An 18,771-nucleotide genomic window follows, 5' to 3' on the forward strand; every position below is an offset into this window, starting at 1 on the left:
TCTGTTCAGTTCAAATTTTGGATAACAAAGTTCAATGATTTAAGATAAAAACTGCATATGTGAAACAGCAATGCAATGAATGACTTTTGTCTCTGATAGTCACACAAAGCAAGCAGTTCATATCTTTTTGGTAGATATGAATATGTCTCAAACAGTAATCCTATGGTGAATAGTGGTAGTCTAGGAATTGGGAGTTCTGTTTTTTATACTGAGTACTTATGGTCTCAAAGAAGGCATAGAAAAAGAGATCATGTTATTAGATTAAAATACAAGGAAAGAAGTCTAAGTTTTTCCTTTATAACTTTACTTTTTGGCCTCTGCATCCACTGTTTTATGCTAAAATTTAGTAAAAGACGACATCTGATTTATACACTTAATTATTTTAAGCTTCATTTACCGATACTTCATGTTTTTCAAAAATTACCCTGACTTCTCAGTGGTGTGCTTTAAGAACCAGCTTGTGGATCTCTGCTGTAATACTTAAGCTATTTCTATTAAGGTGTATTAAGCCACTTTATTTTCCATACTGTTTAGTTTAGGTTGAGAAACAGTGGACTATATTAACAAGGAATTAAAATGATCTCTCTTTTTCAAAAACAGCCACTAATATTGCAGATCACATTAAAACCTCTGTTAGTATAAACCTTGTTTATACCTTTACTCTGCTATCCAAAATAAAGTTGTATCTCTGTATAGGCACCATCTACATTAAACACCAAGCTCATAATAACTATTTTAATGCCTGAATTCCTTTTAACAATTGGGATATTATCATCATTTAATTAAAACACATCTACCTAAACTAAACTCCTCACCATTAAAAAACTTCTTGAAAGACATGCTTATAATGGGGAATAAACAACAATTGTTCTGATTGCTAAATTGTTCTTTGCCACAGCAAAACAGAAGTGAGGAATTACATGTAAGATTGAAAATGATAATTTTCCCAGTTCAAGAAATGTAACCATACATCCCATTTCCACACTTCCCAATAAAGAGGACAGCATGAGTACTATCTGCAGCCAGTTTAAATATTTGTTTTAATCATGACAAGATCATTGGTTTTAACATATATATATATATATATATATATATATATATATATATATATATATATATATATAATGCTTAGTGCATGTTGCTCATATAATCTAATTTTCCTGGTGACATATTATGACTATACTTTAATTTCAGCAATGGCAAGAACTCAGAAACACTTTATGTTATCATTAGTAATGGAAAACAAACCTGCTGCCTGTTCATACACCTTGTGCACATATCTCATTTCAACTTCAAAGATGTTTAACTATCAGACATGATCCACTCGATTTGGACAGTTTCACAGGATATTATCAACCAGTGGCCAGCTACTTTAAATTAAGGCTACATAAAGCAATTAAAGTTGAAATACTCCACCCTTGTGCAATATTTTAAATGGCCTTTTGGAAAATTTCAAGACAGTATAAGCCGATGAGAACCAAATCACAATACTGCTATAAAATGCCATTGTCTACCTTCACAGCCTCCTATCACTAGTTAGCAGTTGCCTGAATTGCAATTTTCTGTTTTTCTTAGATGTCACAGCATAAGCATACTTTATGACTAAAAGGATAAAAACCCCAGTGTCATGTTCCACTAATCATTAACTACAAAATAACAAACCGAATAACGACAGGTGCCTTGCTCTTAACAGCACCAAGGTTTTCCAGGGCTCACTTGCACTTTCCCAGTGACAGGCTGAAGAAATTGGAAGAAAAAAAGCTGAAAGCTAAATAACTGATTGCATTCCACAAGAGTGTACAAACAAACAAATGCTATCAAAAAATATTCCAAATGCCAAAAGAAGTATTCATCATTAAATAATTGCATTATTTTATGTTAATGTAAGGAAAGGTCATAATTGTGAATGAATATGTCCTAAAGTGCCTGTGGAGAAAGTAAAAAGAATACCTGAGGTTCCATTAGAAGCCAGTTGAGAAATAACTGACATATTTGTCACACCCTTATTGTTATGCCATTACCACAACTGAGAGTTGCAGCTTGAATGGGATTGCTGTCATGTTTATTTTCAACATGATCCAACATTAGAATAACAAAAATTCATGAAAAAAAAAAATAAGTAGGCTCATTACTAAAATATCTCCCACCAAACTCAGGAAGAGAGAGAACTCTCCCTGGAGTAATAAAACAGCTACAAAAGAAGATAATTCACAGTGAATATAGGAAATGCCACTTGGTATTCACAATAATAAGCATTGCTACTTAATAGAATTCAGGGTGCACACCAGATTTTTCAGACATCTGAGTAATTTTTATCTGCATGTTACAGCTCTGTGTGGGTCTCATCTGAGGGTGGTCCGCTGCTTAGCCATTCTAGAGAAGTTTGAAAGTCATTCTTTGTTCCCTTATTTGGGGATTAACTTCTTTACCACAAGCATGGGCAAATACACAACTCTCTCTCTCTCTCCCTGAAAATGATGGGATGCTGAAACCTTCAAAGTGGACCTTCTCCATAGGGAAAGCACAATGACAAACAAACACAGGGAATACATACACCAGAGCACACATCTGCTTTAACCCTGTAACCAGCACACAGTTGAAATGTTTCTTTGGGATGTTATCCAAAGAATTAAGACATGGAGTAATTTAAATATTTGGATTACAGTAAACAGTTTTTGGCAATATTAATCATGATCCTATAAGCAAAGATTTTCTTTACATAAAAAAGCAACCAAATATGCTTATCTCCTGTAACAGATGGTGACGATATGTACTGTTTCTATTCCCTGTTCATTATCATAGTCTGTTCACACTTCTTTTTCTTATTCTTAGGATTCTCTTGTTTTTCCGTTTCTAATAGTTCCCAATACCCTTTGCCCTATTCATTTGTTCACAAATGGTTACTGAACATCTTTAAAGCTAAGGCATGATGCTAGGTGCTATATGCAATGCTCAGCAAAATATCTCTTGAAGTATTGCCACTCCCTTCCTTTGCTTTTTTTCCTCTAATAAATAGTGGTAATCATTTTTGATGGAGAGCTCTCTATAATTTGCATCCAGTTAATCATATCTTATTTCATAAAGTGACAAAATATAAAAAATATGTAAAATAGTCTGATTAATTTATATATTGATTTCTTTCCCTGGTGAAATAATATTACTGTGTTTAATTCAATGATGATAAGAAATACAAATGTATCTATATTATCATCAAAACTATGATGTAAATGCTTTAGAGGAAGCTTAGGATTATTTTATAAATCTACTAGTGGCCTGGTGCACAAAATTTGTGCACGGAGTGGGGGTTCCCTCAGCCCAGCCTGCACTCTCTTCAATTGGGGACCCCTTAGGGGATGTCTGACTGCAGTTGGACATCCCTCTTGCAATCTGGGACCGCTGGCTCCTAACCACTCACCTGCCTGTCTGCCTGATCGCCCCTAACTGTCTCTGCCTGCCTGACTGATTGCCCCTAACCTCTCTGCCTGCCTGCCTGATCACCCCTAACTTCCCCCCCCCCCGTCAGCCTGATCTCACCCCCAACTGCCCTCCCCTGCCAGCCAATTTGGTTCTTATTGGTTGGTTTCTATGCCAGTTAGCATCAAAAGCTCCGCCTCTTAGGCAGCCATTGGCTCCTCACAGTTCACCCAGATTTGGTTCTGATTGGTCAGTTTCTATGCCAGTCAGCATCTCAGGGCCTATCTCCAGGACTGATCAGAGAGGCAAGGCTGATCAGCAGCCCTGCAGAGGCCTGGAGAGAAACAGAGGTGCAGCTGCTAGTGAAGCCTGGAGAGAAAGAGAGAGGCAAGGGCTGATCAACAGCTGCCATGGAGGCTGTGGATGAGACCCTGCCTCTCTCTCCAGGCCTCTCTCTGGGCCTGATGTGCAGCCTCCTCGGCAGTCAGTGCTGGGTCAATGCGCCCACACTGGTGGCAGTCAGTGCTGGGTCTCCACAGCAAGCCGGCACTGACTGCAGGACTGACTTCTGGTGTTCGTTCGAGTCTTCGGTTGGTCATTATGGACCCTGAGTTTTTATATATTAGGGTAAATCCTTGAACACAATAACAATAATGGATATACCGAAGGAAAAAATCCAATTCCATGAATATAATAAAGGAAAAAGCATGTTGATGATTTCTGTGAAGAATATAGCTCATCTATGCATCCCCAGGTACAGGATCTATTCTAAAGAAATGAGAATTTCTATAAGTCATATGTGGACATCACTCTCATCACTTCTTGGTTATATCACTTCTATGTGACTCATATACAGTTTTTGGCATTTACATAGTGAAATAGGAGGTCTTAAATCTGATGTGAGGGAGATAAAATGAAGAAGTCCTTTCTAAGAGCACACAATACTTCTTTCTGGGAATATCAGAGATCATGCACAGAATAAGCATAGCATGTCTACTCACCTTGGTAGGCTTCCAGCTAACTCTGTGGTTGTCTCTCTAGAGGGGAAAAAGAAGATATGTATGAAGAGCTTATTTTGTTAAATTCTAAAAATGTGTTTAATAAAACTGTAATATAATGTTCCAAGGCATAACAGTATCATATATGTGCAAAAGATACTGTATATGCAGCTGTTCTGGAATTCAATATTGATTAATCACATTTCTGATTAATTCCCATAAATGTTTCAATGGGTATTTTCAAAGGAAATTTTACACACATGCAAAATATCTGCCTCTGCTTCCTGATGGTAGAATTTAACTCAGTTTAAAATAATAAAATTTAAAAATGCACAACATATAGAAGGAAACAGGAGGGGGAAAATCCTAAACTACCTTTTTAGATATTTTTCAGTTAAACAAATGATCTGTCTTCTCTTTCCAAGAATCATTTAGGAACATGTTCTTTTAAGGTTGTGTCTTTGTGTTGATGCTGTCACCTGAGGTTTATGAAAGAATACATATAGCACAAAATCAATTTCTTTTAGTAGCAAATTACTACTTTTCACGTCTTTGTTACAATGTCTTACCAGATGGAATTATTGAAGGCAGATGCTATGATAATTCAAATGGCACAAAAGACAAGTCACTAGACCAGACACAAATTAAAAAACTGAATTTTTCCTTATTGCAATATCTTGTCCTTCTATCAGAGATGTGTTCTTGAGAGCAATGTGAAGTTATGATGAGGAGAGCTTGATGTTGAGATATTTTAAAAGTGGAGGTGGGCTCAACTTTAGATGGAGGGATTAAAAGTGTAATTCTTAGGGCTTCTGGATTGAACTTGGAGACTGCTGTGCTTGGAGAGAGCATGGAAGCTCCATATACCTTGTCCTAGGCATCTCTTTCATTTGGCTGTTTCTGAGTTCTGTCCTTCATAATAAACCAATAATCTGGTGTGAATCAGGTGACACAGTGACAGACGGTGATTTACTGCTTTGGTGGGGCATAGATGTGTATGATTAAAGGATTCCTTTCATCAAGAGACCTCTAGGCCCGTGGTTGGCAAACTGTGGCTTGCGAGCCACATGCGGCTCTTTGGCCCCTTGAGTGTGGCTCTTCCACAAAATACCACAGCCTGGGCAAATCTATTTTGAAGAAGTGGCGTTAGAAGAAGTTTAAGTTTAAAAAATTTGGCTCTCAAAAGAAATTTCAATCGTTGTACTGTTGATATTTGGCTCTGTTGACTAATGAGTTTGCTGACGACTGCTGTAGGCAAAACAGGAAGATAAAACTCAGATTTCAACGGGAAGAATATAACTTTGGCTACTCTCCAGACACTTCTTTGCAAGCAATAGTGTCTAGCACTTTTACTTTTTCAATGAGATTTCTATTAAAAGGGTACAATCATCTGGTGGTGTTACTCCATTTTCATATTCCATGGAGATCTAGATCTTGATTTGGAAGTTTTTAATAACATGTTCAGTGTATGACTTATTATCAATATTATCAATGAAGGTCATCCTGGTGTCTTCCCGGAACAACCTTCCCAACTGCCCCAATCCATGAATACTATTCTAATTGTCCATTCCACCAGATGTCCTCAAAACTAACAGACAGAAAGGGAAATAAATGGCTAATGAGTTACCACCACTTTTTTCCCCCCTCTCCAGTGGTGGGCTGTTGCCAGCTTCTACTTCTTGCTCCAGCCCCAACATGGACTGAGGATTTTCTCTGAAAGCAGGAGTTCAACACATGTCCTTTTGATTCAATATCATGTTTACCTCATACATACTGTTTTTCTTGTGTGCGTGTGTGTGTCTCTGTGTGTGTGCATGTGCGTGGGTGTGTGCGTGTGTGTGTGTGCATGTGTGTGTCTGTGTGTGTTGAGAGAAAGAGAGTTATGTCCTACGGTGCTTGAAAACATAATAAAAGTACAAACGAAATTGAGTTGTAGTGTTGATACTTTTAAGTTGTCTTTGAATACAGGGTGCTATTCTGAACATGATGCAAAGTATAGAAGAAATCAAAGAAAGTGCTACCATCTTTGTCTGAGGACAGTACTTAAGAGGTACACCTAGACATTATAAAGGAGATATAGGGAGGGAGAGAGAGCTGGAAAGAGGAGTAAATGGGAAAGAAGAATAAAGAGAAGAAAAGAGGAGAGATAGGTTGTATATCCCATGGAGTTTAGGCCTTCTGGAAATATTAAGATCCAAAATAAAGTCGACATTTACTCTTCTTATAAAAACCTTCTTAGAAGAAAACAACAATGAAAGGTCTTCTAAAAGTCATTTCTTGTGGACAATAAAATATGGAAGGAGCAATTCTCTATATCATCTTTATAGTCATACAGAGTCCCAGGGTTTAGAAAGGGAAGTTGCTCTCATCTAGGAATTAAGGCTTTAGCACTAGGCAGCTGAGAGTGGAGATTTCCTTCACTTTCCATGGACAGCTCTCTTTAAATATTATTGGCAATTAAATGTTTATATTCCTTTTCAATATCCAAATACGATTTTGAATTATATAGTAATCCATTTTTTGTAAAAATTTGGAAAATACAGAAAAACCCCAAATAAAAAATAACCTGTAATTATATAAGATAGAAAGAATTTCAGTTTATTACAGCTCAGTATTTATTTATATGTGCTCATGTCTATATGCATTTTTATATAAGTAGAATCACACTGTGCACAATTTTGAATTCTTTCTTCCTGTAACAAACAAAAAAAATAAAAATGATATTTGATGGTTGTATTGTAAAAAAAAAAGTTTAATTCTTAGAAACAATAGTATAGCCCAGTGGTCGGCAAACCATGGCTCGTGAGCCACATGCGGCTTGCGAGCCACAGTTTGCCGCTCTGTTGACTAATGAGTTTGCCGACCACTGGTATAGCCACTTCTTTGGGTCATTTGATCCCTTTAAAAGTCTCATTAAAAATATAAACACATTACCTAGAAAAAAATAACAATATACCCATTCATACACACACAAAATGTGGTATACAAATGTAGATGGTTTATGAACCTCCCCAAGCAAATATGCCAGCCATGGGTCAGGAATATTAACTTTAAACTCACATTATCTTTACTCATCTTGTCAACTCAAATAAAGGACCTCCTTTAAATAAAGGACCTCCTTCAAGTCTGGGGCCCTCCTGGCTTCTAGAACTTTCTCCTACTTATTGTTTGTGATAGCACCTGGGTATTGTAGGGATGTTCTAGTTCCCATAGAGCCATCCTGCCTAAATAAATGAGTGATTCTAAGTTCAGCTCCTATAGAAATGTTCTTTCCTAAATAATCATACAATATTAAACCTTCAGCTTTTATTGATATAGAAACTGGCTTTTGAGAGAAAGTATTCATTCATTCAGCAAAAACCACAGTTGAAAGCTTTGTCCACTGCAATGCTGAATGTTTCACCTGCATTCATCTCTTCTAAGAATCCAGTGCCTGCTTAAGGCTAGAATTGTGGACACCTCAGCTAAAGAGACACCCCTCCTTTTCGTCTGCCTTTATGACATTTATCACAACTGAACTATATTTTAAATTTCATTATTTCTCATTTTGTCACTTGAGACCAACATCTATACTAATAAAAGGGTAATATGTTAATTAGACTGGGAGACCTTCCAGGAGACCTTCTGGACAAAGCCATGGTGTCAGGGCCGAGGCAGAGGCAGTTAGGGGCAATCAGGCGAGGAGGGGAGGGAAGTTGGGGGTGATCAGGCTGGCAGGGGGGCCAGTTGGGCGCGAGCAGGCTGGTGGGGGGCAGTTGGGGGCACTCAGGCTGGCAGGGGGGGGGCGGTTGGGGGCGAGTAGGCTGGCAGGGAGGGGCAGTTGGGGGTGAGAAGTCTGGCATGCAGAGTGGTTAGGGGTGATCAGGCAGTCAGGCAGGTGAGCGGTTAGGAACCAGCGGTTCTGGATTGCTAGAGGGATGTCCGACTGCCAGTTTAAATTGGCAGTCAGACATCTCCCGAGGGGTCCCAGATTGGAGAGGGTGCAGGCCAGGCTGAGGGACATCCCCCCACCCTCCATGCACAAATTTCGTGCACTGGGCCACTAGTATGTGAATACTCAATAAATCTGTATTCAATTTGTAAGGAATGAATTCATGAACTTTTCTGACCTTCTGTTGCCCTTGAGTGTTAGATCTACATTTAGAACTTGATCATAGTAACAGCAGCAACCTAGGGTTGAGGTACAATTACCTTTCCTTCTTTCTAATCTTTATATCTTTATTTTTGTTTTCCAGATTATCTATATTTTAATATTATGAGTCCCCTTGGTATCTTTTTAAACTATTTTGGACATATGTTATCATAAGCCCACTTACATCATTTCTCAACCTCGTACTAGTACTAGACTGACATTTTGGGACAGATATTCCTTTGTTGTGAGGGGCTGTTCTGTGCATTATAGGGTGTTTAGCATCATCCTTGGGTTCTACACACTAAATGCTAGTAGTATCTACTCCCTTCCTTTTCCATTTGTGACAATTAAAATGTCTCTATACATTGTCACATGTCTCCTAGGGTCAAAACTGCTCTCAATGGAGAACCACAGCAATAGAGCAATAAAATTTAGGATCCATAATTGACTTCTGTTTCAAAGCCTTACTGGATTAACCAACACTCGCCATGCCCATGGAAAAACGTAGTGACAGCCCTCTCAAGAATGCCAGTCTCACTGTGGCTCCTGCCACCTATGTTTGCATGCTCACAAGGAGTTGTTGTGTTTGTTCCCCAATCCATTTATGTTAGTGGTACTCATGCTAATTTTTAAATCTAATTAAACATGATGTAAAAATGATAAACTATGAATTTGAAAAACTTTGTTTCTTTGAAAACTAAGTTGGACTCTTTGAAAAGATTCTTAAATCAGTTTAAGAAAAAACTGATGCTAGGTCTAGAGGCAAGACATCTATAAATACTGGGAAAGAAAAAAAGATTTTGACCACTGTCTTTTGTTTTTTTGTTCCTCTTCACAAATAAGCTAGAAATTCCTAGATAATGAATTGTGGGTGTGATTTATGCACAAAAGACAGTGCCTAACTCCATTCAGTAGGTCCACACATGTAAAGGTAAGGTACTGGCCTGATCTTTATAGCAAAAAAGTTATGCTGTCACACAGTATGTACTAGCAGAGGAAAATTCTTTCATACATCCGTGTACTCAAAAAGTTACATTAGAGCCTGGTTGGTGTGGCTCAGTGGTTCAAGAGCATTGACCCTTGAATCAATAGGTCACAGGTTTGATTCTGGGTCAGGGCACATGCCCAGGTTTTGGGCTCGATCCCCAGTACAGAGGCTGATCAGGAGACAGCTAATCAATGATATTCATCTCTCATCAATGTTCCTATATCTCTATCCCTCTCCCTTCCTGTCTCTCTAAACATCAATACAAACATGTTTTTTTAAAAAGTTACATTAGAGTTATAGACATTACTTCATATGAAAAGTAAGTATTGGTTAGCATAAGTGAATGAATGAACACAGTTTAAGTGATAATATGTTACCTAAAAATGTGGTGATTCCATTGGAACATGTAGCTCCATGCTTTAAAAAATTACAAAGAAAGCAGCTAGGATTCACCAACCAACAGGTACTATAGAGATCAGCAAAACATTAAAGCTTTTAAAATGATGAATCATTCACTTTTACCTGTTTACTCCTGCTAACAAATGTGAATTATTCACATTTTCATAAATTTATATCTTTTGTAGAAAAAAAAATCCCTGAGAAAAGTAAATTTAGCAGAATGTGCTATGCTTCACCTAGACAAAGCTCCTTTATAACCCAACTGAGAGAGCTTACAGAAGGTGCCATACAGAAAATTGTAGGGCAGTGAAACGACTCTGTGTGATAATGTAATGGTAGATATATGACATTATACATTTGTCCAAACACACAGACTGAACAACACCAAGAGGGAACCCTAATGTCAACTGTGGGCTTTGGATAAAAATGTTGTGTCAATATAGGTTCATCAATTCTAACAAGGGTTCAGCTCTGATGGGGGATGTTGATAGTGGGGGAGGCTGTCCACCTGTGATGACAGGGGATATGTGGGAAATCTCTCTACCTTCCCTTCAATTTTGCTGTGAACCTTAAAATGCTCTAAAAAAATAAAGTATATATAAAAGAAGGTTCCATAAAACCATGCTTTTTTCAATGAATTTTTATAGGCTGCAATGTCCACTATTTAGTATTGGTTTCTAACCATAAATGATCTTTATCACTAATACTTATTTATCCAACATACTCACTGAGCCCTCTGAATATGTTCAGCACACACCATGCTTGGTGCTTTGAAGTGAACCAAGATGAATCAGATCCTGACCCTCTTTCCAAGTGTTTATACTCCAATAAAGGATATTATACAAGGTATTAAGTGGTGAATACTTTTCATTTTCCCACAACTGAAAGCTCCCCTAAGCCAAAGACCACATCTTATTTAAATATTTAAATACTCAGTGGCTGGCACACACCAGGCACTCAGTAAATATAAGTGCAATAGAACCATGAAACATTTTCTACTTGAAGGTAATTCCAATCTCTTAAACTCATTTTTTTAAAAAAGTGCCTGCTGTTGTTATAGCACTATTTGAGTTTAATTGCACTAATTTCCTTTCCTTAGTTATCATTGCCAAGATAATCTGATTTCAAGAGGAGAGCAGAATGCTAAAAATTGAATGAAAACAATGATGAAAAAAATGACAAGGCAAAATTATATGTTCTGAGAAACAGAGTTGTCCTAGGGGTTAAGAAGCAGACCAAAATGATGGAGGGTGTGCGCTTCTGATAGGTTGCGTATCCTTGGGCAATTCCTTCTGCCTCTCAGATCTCCAAGTCCCAGACTATAATAATAATGCTGCCCTTTGATCTAGAGTGGTTGGATCAACCATCAATGGGAACAAAGAGGAAAGTTCTCTGCATATTTGAAGTTGTGCTATAAATTTAATTTTATCAAAGTTAAAAAAACAGTAGAGACAAATGTCTTTCTAAAAGCAGGCAAGTGTCCCATGCATATTACACAGTTTTTGTAGATTATTTAGAGCTCCTTAAAAAACTTTAATTTTAAATGTGTAGACTGTTTGCCGGTGCAGTGATGCCAGTTTTGATCAGCTGTCTGAAATAGTTTTCTTCCTCCACTGCTCCTTTCTTTGCCATTCCTGAACTATTCAAACAGTTCTTTTTTTAGGAAGTGTTGAAGCAAGGGCACACCATCTATTTCTGTGCAGCTTGCCAGTTACCAAAATTAGCTGACAAGTATAAAACAGAAGACATGAGCCCCCATGCTAATTGTGTGTCAGCCTGAGAAATATTTTTAAGACCTGGAATATTTCTCTCCAATGGTACCTTCCAGTCTTCCAAAAGTACAAAGACTTTTAAAAAGTGTTAAGCTATGTTGTTTTTTCTTGCCTGTCCTGCAAATGACTTAACATTCTGGTTGTAGAGGACTGAACTTTTCTTTAACTTTGTTAAGGGTCAAATATTACAATCAAGCAGATTTTTTTCTTTCCTTTCTTTTCTTTTTTTGGTCACCAGGCTTGGGGGAAATTGTGGACTTTTAAAGTTGGATATATTGCCAAATAATACAAAGGCAAGAAGACTAGCTTAAAGGCATCATTACAAATCCATATATTAATTTAGGACAGATTACTTCTTATATGGTGAACCTTAGCCCTGGAAAATCCCAAACACATCAGAGACTGAAGTTCTTTCTGACATAAGGAAAGCCCCAGACACTGCTCCTTCCTCTTGCTCCCACTTTCTCTCCCCCATTTATGAGTCCCTATGTTCTCTTTATTGTGGCTGTTCTTTATTTCTTCCCACTTTTATCCTTCCTCAATTTTCACTCATATGATTACACTATTAGTGTGTGTGTGTGTGTGTGTGTGTGTGTGTGTCTACCTGTGTGCATACAAGCAATTACATGGTGGCCTGTACACACACACATACACACAAACACACACTTGCTGGGTACTTACTTAATACCAGCCATTTATATGTGTTCACTCACTTAATTCTTATAAAAGCCTCATGGAGTTGTCACTATGATTAAAACACAAGAGAGATGAGAAAAAAATGAAACAAAAATGTTAAATTGCTTCCCAAAGCCACACAGCTAGGGACAGATGGAGCCAGGTTTGAACCCCGGCATTCGGGCCCCAGAGCCCTCGCTTTTGCTAACTATTCTACACTGATACTGAGTACATACAAGATATAATAAATGTTTTACACATTCATTCCTTTGTCTGGGTTCTATGCTAGAGCAGTGAAAAACAGCAAAAAGCCATGGTCCTGCTAGTAGGAACTTTACAATCTGGAAAGGGCAGATAGACGCTACCTTCCACAGTATATGTTAGAAAGAAGAATAAAGCAAGGTGGGGCTAGAATGGAAGAGTGGGAGTTATAGGAGGCTATTATTTTCTATAGGGTGGTCAGAAAGGGCTCTCTGATAAGGAGACTGAGTGAACACGTGACTGCATGAAACACCTGAACTCCTCCCACCTTAAACCTCATGCTGGTTCTTTCCTTTGCGCTATTTCACTTCACTCTTCTCTTCAGCAAGTACTCACCCAGTACCCACTGCATGGAGCAGACAGAACTAGGTGTTGCTGTGGCTTAAAAAATGATAGGCCTGGATCTGTACATTCAAAACACTGACAAACTAAAAGGGGAGACAGACCCTCAGATAAACTCCCCCAATCTCTTAGAAAACTGTAGGTTAGACAGAGATACTTCACATCACTACAGAGGCTGGCCAGCCTCTCAAATCCACTCCTGTGTGAAAATGAATGAGTTACCAGCCAGCGACATTCACAGATGTGATCCTTACTGCAGACCAACTTCATAAGAGGGACCCTTCCAGGTTCCCTCTGCCTACCCTGTATTCACAGGGATTAACCCTTCCACATCCCTTAGCTAAAAAGTTAAGTCTACAAGGTGATGTTTGTCTTTAAACCATGTTTGGTATTTAGTTCAGGCTGAGGGTCACCACTGTGGGGAGATGGGACTTCTGTCTACCTAGTCCCTCAGGAAACAGAAATGTACTGTGCACGTGGCAGCGGGGGCGGGGGGCGGTGCAGTTAGACTAGTGACCTACCTAAGGCAGCTGGATTGCCTTGGATTTGGGGTGTCAGGAGACTTGCTGCATTAATATTAATTTGACCGAATCACTGACGTATCCAGCATCCTTCTGAATAGTCCTTTCAGAGTCCTTGCTAAGCTTTTACTTAAGACTTCTTTAGATTATTTTAGTATTCCTTATATAAAACAGCCACTATTATGTGTCTGTGTTCTTGTGCTCAACTGCCTTGAAAATACAATTGCCAAAGGTTTCTCTTAATTCTGCAAAACAGCCCACTGGCCCTACTGTCATCTCTGACGGTGACCACTGTTCAAATAGCACTGCTGTCCCATCATTCCCAGGTGGTGTTTTGTTTTCTTTCAAAAATGTCATCTTGACACTTACCTCAGAAATGCACCTGAAGAAGAGACGCTGCTGGTGGCATTAGGAAGAGAAGAGTATGTCTCCATGAACATTTGAGTTTACCTATTAGTCACTACACTCATGTTCTGTGAACCTACCACGGTTAAATGATGTGATCCAGGAAGGACCTGAGTTTGGCCATTAGGAACAATTCCTGCTCATTAAAACTTACTTATTTAGACTTTAGCAATGGCAAACTAGCCCTGAGGGACAGTTGCAGACCCTAGAAATGGCACCTTATATCCTATTGATCAACTTGTGCTCTCAGAGACAGAAAAGCAAAGGCAAAATTAACCAAAAAACAGACGATGTACACGTAAGGCTGCATGTGTCTTTTTTAAAAGCATTGTTAACAAAACATCTCCCCAAAAAATAAAAATAAAAAGGTGTATTTTCTTCAAATACTATGTTTCTGCATGGGGAGGGGTACCAGGTTACTAAAAGACCTCTGCATTTAATAAGGTTTCATTATTGTGCTGGAAGCTGTCCTGCAGTTCATAAGTGGGCTTCTTAAGGGAACATATTCCAAACATCATTAATCAAATTAAAATTTTTCTTGGATAAATCAGTTTAAAAGGAGGCCCATTTTGCTATAAAGAGTAATTTTTCTCTATTAGCTCCCAGAGACATAATATCACTAATAAGTTCTTTTAATGAGAGAAAATCATCCCCATTCCAGATAATTTCTGGATCAAAGAGGGATTTGCAAATACCAGCCTGCAATATAATGTTTGACTAATGGCCTAATCCATCAACTGAGAAGTATTGGTATTAAATTCACTAACGTTCATTATTAGCATTTATTTATTCATTTGCCCAATGAATATTTCTATAGCTCCTACTATGTACCAGTTTCCATGTGTTCAGGATTGAGCAGGGAACAAATAAACATAGACTCCTCTCTCAAGAGGTTGGGCATCTGGTGGCGAAGCCATCAAGCAAAGGCTTACACAAGTGAATGTCTAATTGTGAGGTAGCAGGATGAGATTTTATCCACCCCATCCAGAATCAATTCCCTAGTGGAGAGGCTTTTAATAAAACAAATCCAGAGACTTCAATAGTGTAAAAATACGAAAGTCATGACTGATAAAACATACTTTAGAAAGGGGGAGGATTATTTTTTTCTTATAGAATCTAAAATGCAAAAACTGTCCAGTTTGAAGTAGATGTGAGAACTTCCAGTACTTTCTGCACTTTTCCAGGATGGGGTGTGGCCTGGGGGAGGACAGTAGTGGGCCAGGACACATGGAGGACTGAGGGAGAAAAAGGTGGCTTCCGACAGCCACAATCAAACTCCATATGTGATGAGGTGACAATGAAAGAAATGGAGATGGGTTATCCCAGCTCCAGGACTCCTGCTCTGTTTGAGATTAGCTGAGTCTGATTCCTTCCTCCCTGTTCAGAGAAGCAACCTGCAGACACTGTAGGGCTTTGGGGAACACAAGCTGAAACTTCCGACTCTTGTTTATTTCTACCTGATACCCAAAGTAAGGAACATACATACTTCTGTTTGGGAAGTAGTGTAGCCATAACCTCTGCCAAAAGGACATCCACTCAGAGGGCTCCCCTCTGTGTGGTCCCAACTTCCAACCTGTAGCCAGGAATGAGGTTCAGACCAAGGCACTGAGCACCCCCCCTCCCGTTTTTAAATTAAAAAAATGCACCAGAAATTATGTCAAAGCTGACTGGCCATGGGGTTGAAAGCTCATAGCAGTCATTCATGGAAACTGAACAGTAATAAAGATTGTTCTGATGTGATATGGGGGAATATTGTTTTTTTGGTTCATTATTTTTCACTTTTCAAAAAGTGGCTATAAACACATCACAAAATGCCTCTTTCTCCTGAAGTTGAAGAAGCTGCTTCTTTTCTACGATAGTGTGTTCACTGTTTTGTTTTGTTTTTAAACCTACCCTTCTCAGTTTTCAGTAAAGTATAGGATGGGTATTATCACCTCATTTCACAGAAGAGTTAAGTGGGTTTCCATGAGATTCAAGAATTTTTATTGATTTCAGAGAGGAAGGGAGAGGGAGAGAAACATCAATGATGAGAGAGAATCACTGACTGGCTGCCTCCTGCATGCCCCCCACAGGGGATTGAGCCTGCAACCCGGGCATGTGCCCTGACTGGGAATTGAACAGTGACCTCCTGGTTCATAGGTTGATGCTCAACCACTGAGCAACACTGGCTGAGTAAGAGTTTTTGGTAAAACATCAGGGACTCAGGTACAGCCTTTCTCACCATAAAGATAGGCAGGAACATCAGAGATATGGGCCAAAAGACAGCACTCATTTTGCGTTCTTAGCACAGGGGAGTCAGATGAAAAAAACCTCTCCCAGAAGCCATCACCCTACTTAAATTTAACCATTTGAAATATCATGATTCTGAGAGCTATCCACAGAGGGGTAGTTAATGCCATTTTAGATCCTTCATATTTTCCACGTCACTTCTTGGACCCTGCTGGGTAAATTAAATGTGATATTCATCACTACCTCTGAAAATTCAAATCTGTGTATTCAACCATAGTGGGTCATATCAATATTGCTCATTTAACAATTGCCAATATGTCATTTTTGTGTCAATGGGAATTTTGAACCAACCCCAGATGAAATCTCCAACCTTTCACACATTCATAGATGACAATTATATCTCTACAATCACTAAAAAAATGAATAAATCAAACCAACAGAAATGAAATCAACAGAAGAGCTAAATCCTATCTAATAAAAGAGTAATATGCAAATTGACCATCACTCCAACACACAAGATGGCTGCCCCCATGTGGACACAAGATGGCCACCACAAGATGGCCAGCAGGGGAGGGCAGTTGGAAGGGATAAGACCTGCAAGGGAGGGCAGTTGGGGGCGATCAAGCCTACAGGGGAGGCAGTTAGGGGTGACCAGGCCAGCAGAGGAGGGAAGTTGGGGGTGACCAGGCCTGCAGGGAAGGGCAGTTGAGGGGGGACCCAGGCCTGCAGGGGAGAGCAGTTGGGGGGACCAGGCCTGCAGGGGAGGGAAGTTAGGGGCAAACAGGCTGGTAGGAGAGCAGTTAGGCATCAATCAGGCTGTCAGGGGAGTGCTTAGGGGGTGATCAGGCTGGCAGGCAGAAGTGGTTAGGGGCAATCAGGAAGGCAAGCAGGCGAGCAGTTGGGAGCCAGCGTCCTGGATTGTGAGAGGGATGTCCGACTCCTCGTTTAGGCCCGATCGGGCCTAAACGGGGAGTTGGACATCCCTCGAGGGGTCCCAGATTGGAGAGGGTGCAGGCTGGGCTGAGGGACACACCCCCTCATGCACGAATTTTGTGCACCGGGCCTCTAGTTATAGATAACAGAATATTCAGAAAACTACACCTCATCTCATGAAAGTGGGTGCACTGCCTGTATGCCAGGATTTCCTGAGCCATTGGTGATATTCAGCATATTACAATTGAGTGCAATTACGTTAGCTATAATTAAGAACAATTACAGCTTTTATTTCTCTACTTGTTCTTTAAAAGCACATTTGTAATAAAACTTTTTTTAAAGGTGAAGAATATAATTATACATCCTTATAACGTCTCCAATAATTAGTTTGACTAAAGTTTCTTCAGGAACAATTTTCGTTTTAACTGTCAGATCTGCCATTTATAGTCAATGGAACACACTTAAAAAAAATTTCATCATTAACCTTTTTCACCCCATGTAGCTGTATATGAATTATTGGTACAAATTGAAGGTTTCAGTATTTAAATCTCTAGGCCTGCTGTAAGCTATAAAAATTTTTCCCTTTTAGTTGTATATGCCTGTGTATGTACATACATGTGTGTGGTATCTTTTAATAAAAAAATAAATTCTGTATTTGTAGAGCATGTTTTCTTGCTCAAGATTTTAGGCCAAAAAACCTGCTTGTGTTAGAAATGTGTGTTCTCTAGTTCTATAATAGAGAACACTACCTCTTTGTTTACTTACTACATATTTATGCAGGGCCCAAACTATCAGTACCAAAACTAAGAAGTCCCTGGATTGTGACAAATCTGTCTCTCATTTAGTAAGTGCACAGTTAATATGAGACTTTTAGGATCAGTGAAATGCTACCTTCTCATAATCTAGACTTTGACTCAATGCCACTTCAGCACTGTCTCCCCTGGTAGACTGTAAAGTACCTGAGGGTAGGGATGACTCCTTGTCCACCTCCACCACCAGCACCCAGAACAGAAAGTGGCTGTTGTAAAATGCTCAATAAATTGAATATATTGGATTAGTGTAGAGGTGTGTTTTTTTTTTTCCAGATCTTTCTCACTTATGTTGGGAATAATTGAAAATTAATCACTTAGCTGACTTTGAAGATAGAAGAAAATTGGGTAATGCAAGTGTGGAAATTAAGGATATTTTCACCACTTATCTGGTTGAATTAGCTGTCCTGGGAAATTAATTGTTATACAAAGGCTGTGCACCTGGAAATGGAGTGGGGGGTTGGAACAGATCATCTCCTAAAGTCCTTTACAACCTCGAGATTATTGAATAGCTTAACACACTTAGACCAAATCTTAAAAGCAATAAGCATAAGCCTAAAAGTACAAGTGTAGTTGTTTGGGGGTGGATAAGTGCAATCCCATCCATTAGTATTAAAGATGCTAATACACTGATAAATTGTTCCTGTGAAAAAACCATCAGTATTCAAAATACTGAAATAGACTTGGATGTGATTTATATTATAAAAATTTATCATTTATCCCATAACACCCATCAATTACTACTTCCTATATTTAATCACTTTGCTTAGTACTTTACAGAAATTCTCTTTTATTCTCCACAACTGTTAGATAGTTATAATGATGCCTATTTTTCAGAAAAGGAAACTAAGACTTAGAGAAATTACATATATTTGAATCCAGGCCTGTCCAAC

General features: G+C 38.8%; 1 protein-coding gene across 1 annotated transcript in view; it reads right to left on the minus strand.

Moving 5' to 3' along the window:
* The window catches only part of CELF2 (CUGBP Elav-like family member 2), a 559,496-nt gene that overhangs the window by 430,868 nt on the left and 109,857 nt on the right, over positions 1 to 18,771 (minus strand). The window contains exon 2 of the mRNA XM_080656732.1: positions 4,416 to 4,451. Within this exon, the coding sequence (XP_080512858.1) occupies positions 4,416 to 4,451 (36 nt within the window). The remainder of the gene's footprint in view (positions 1 to 4,415; positions 4,452 to 18,771) is intronic.

Source organism: Plecotus auritus (genome assembly GCF_963455305.1).
Source record: "Plecotus auritus genome assembly, chromosome: 1".
Taxonomy (NCBI): Eukaryota; Metazoa; Chordata; class Mammalia; order Chiroptera; family Vespertilionidae; genus Plecotus; species Plecotus auritus.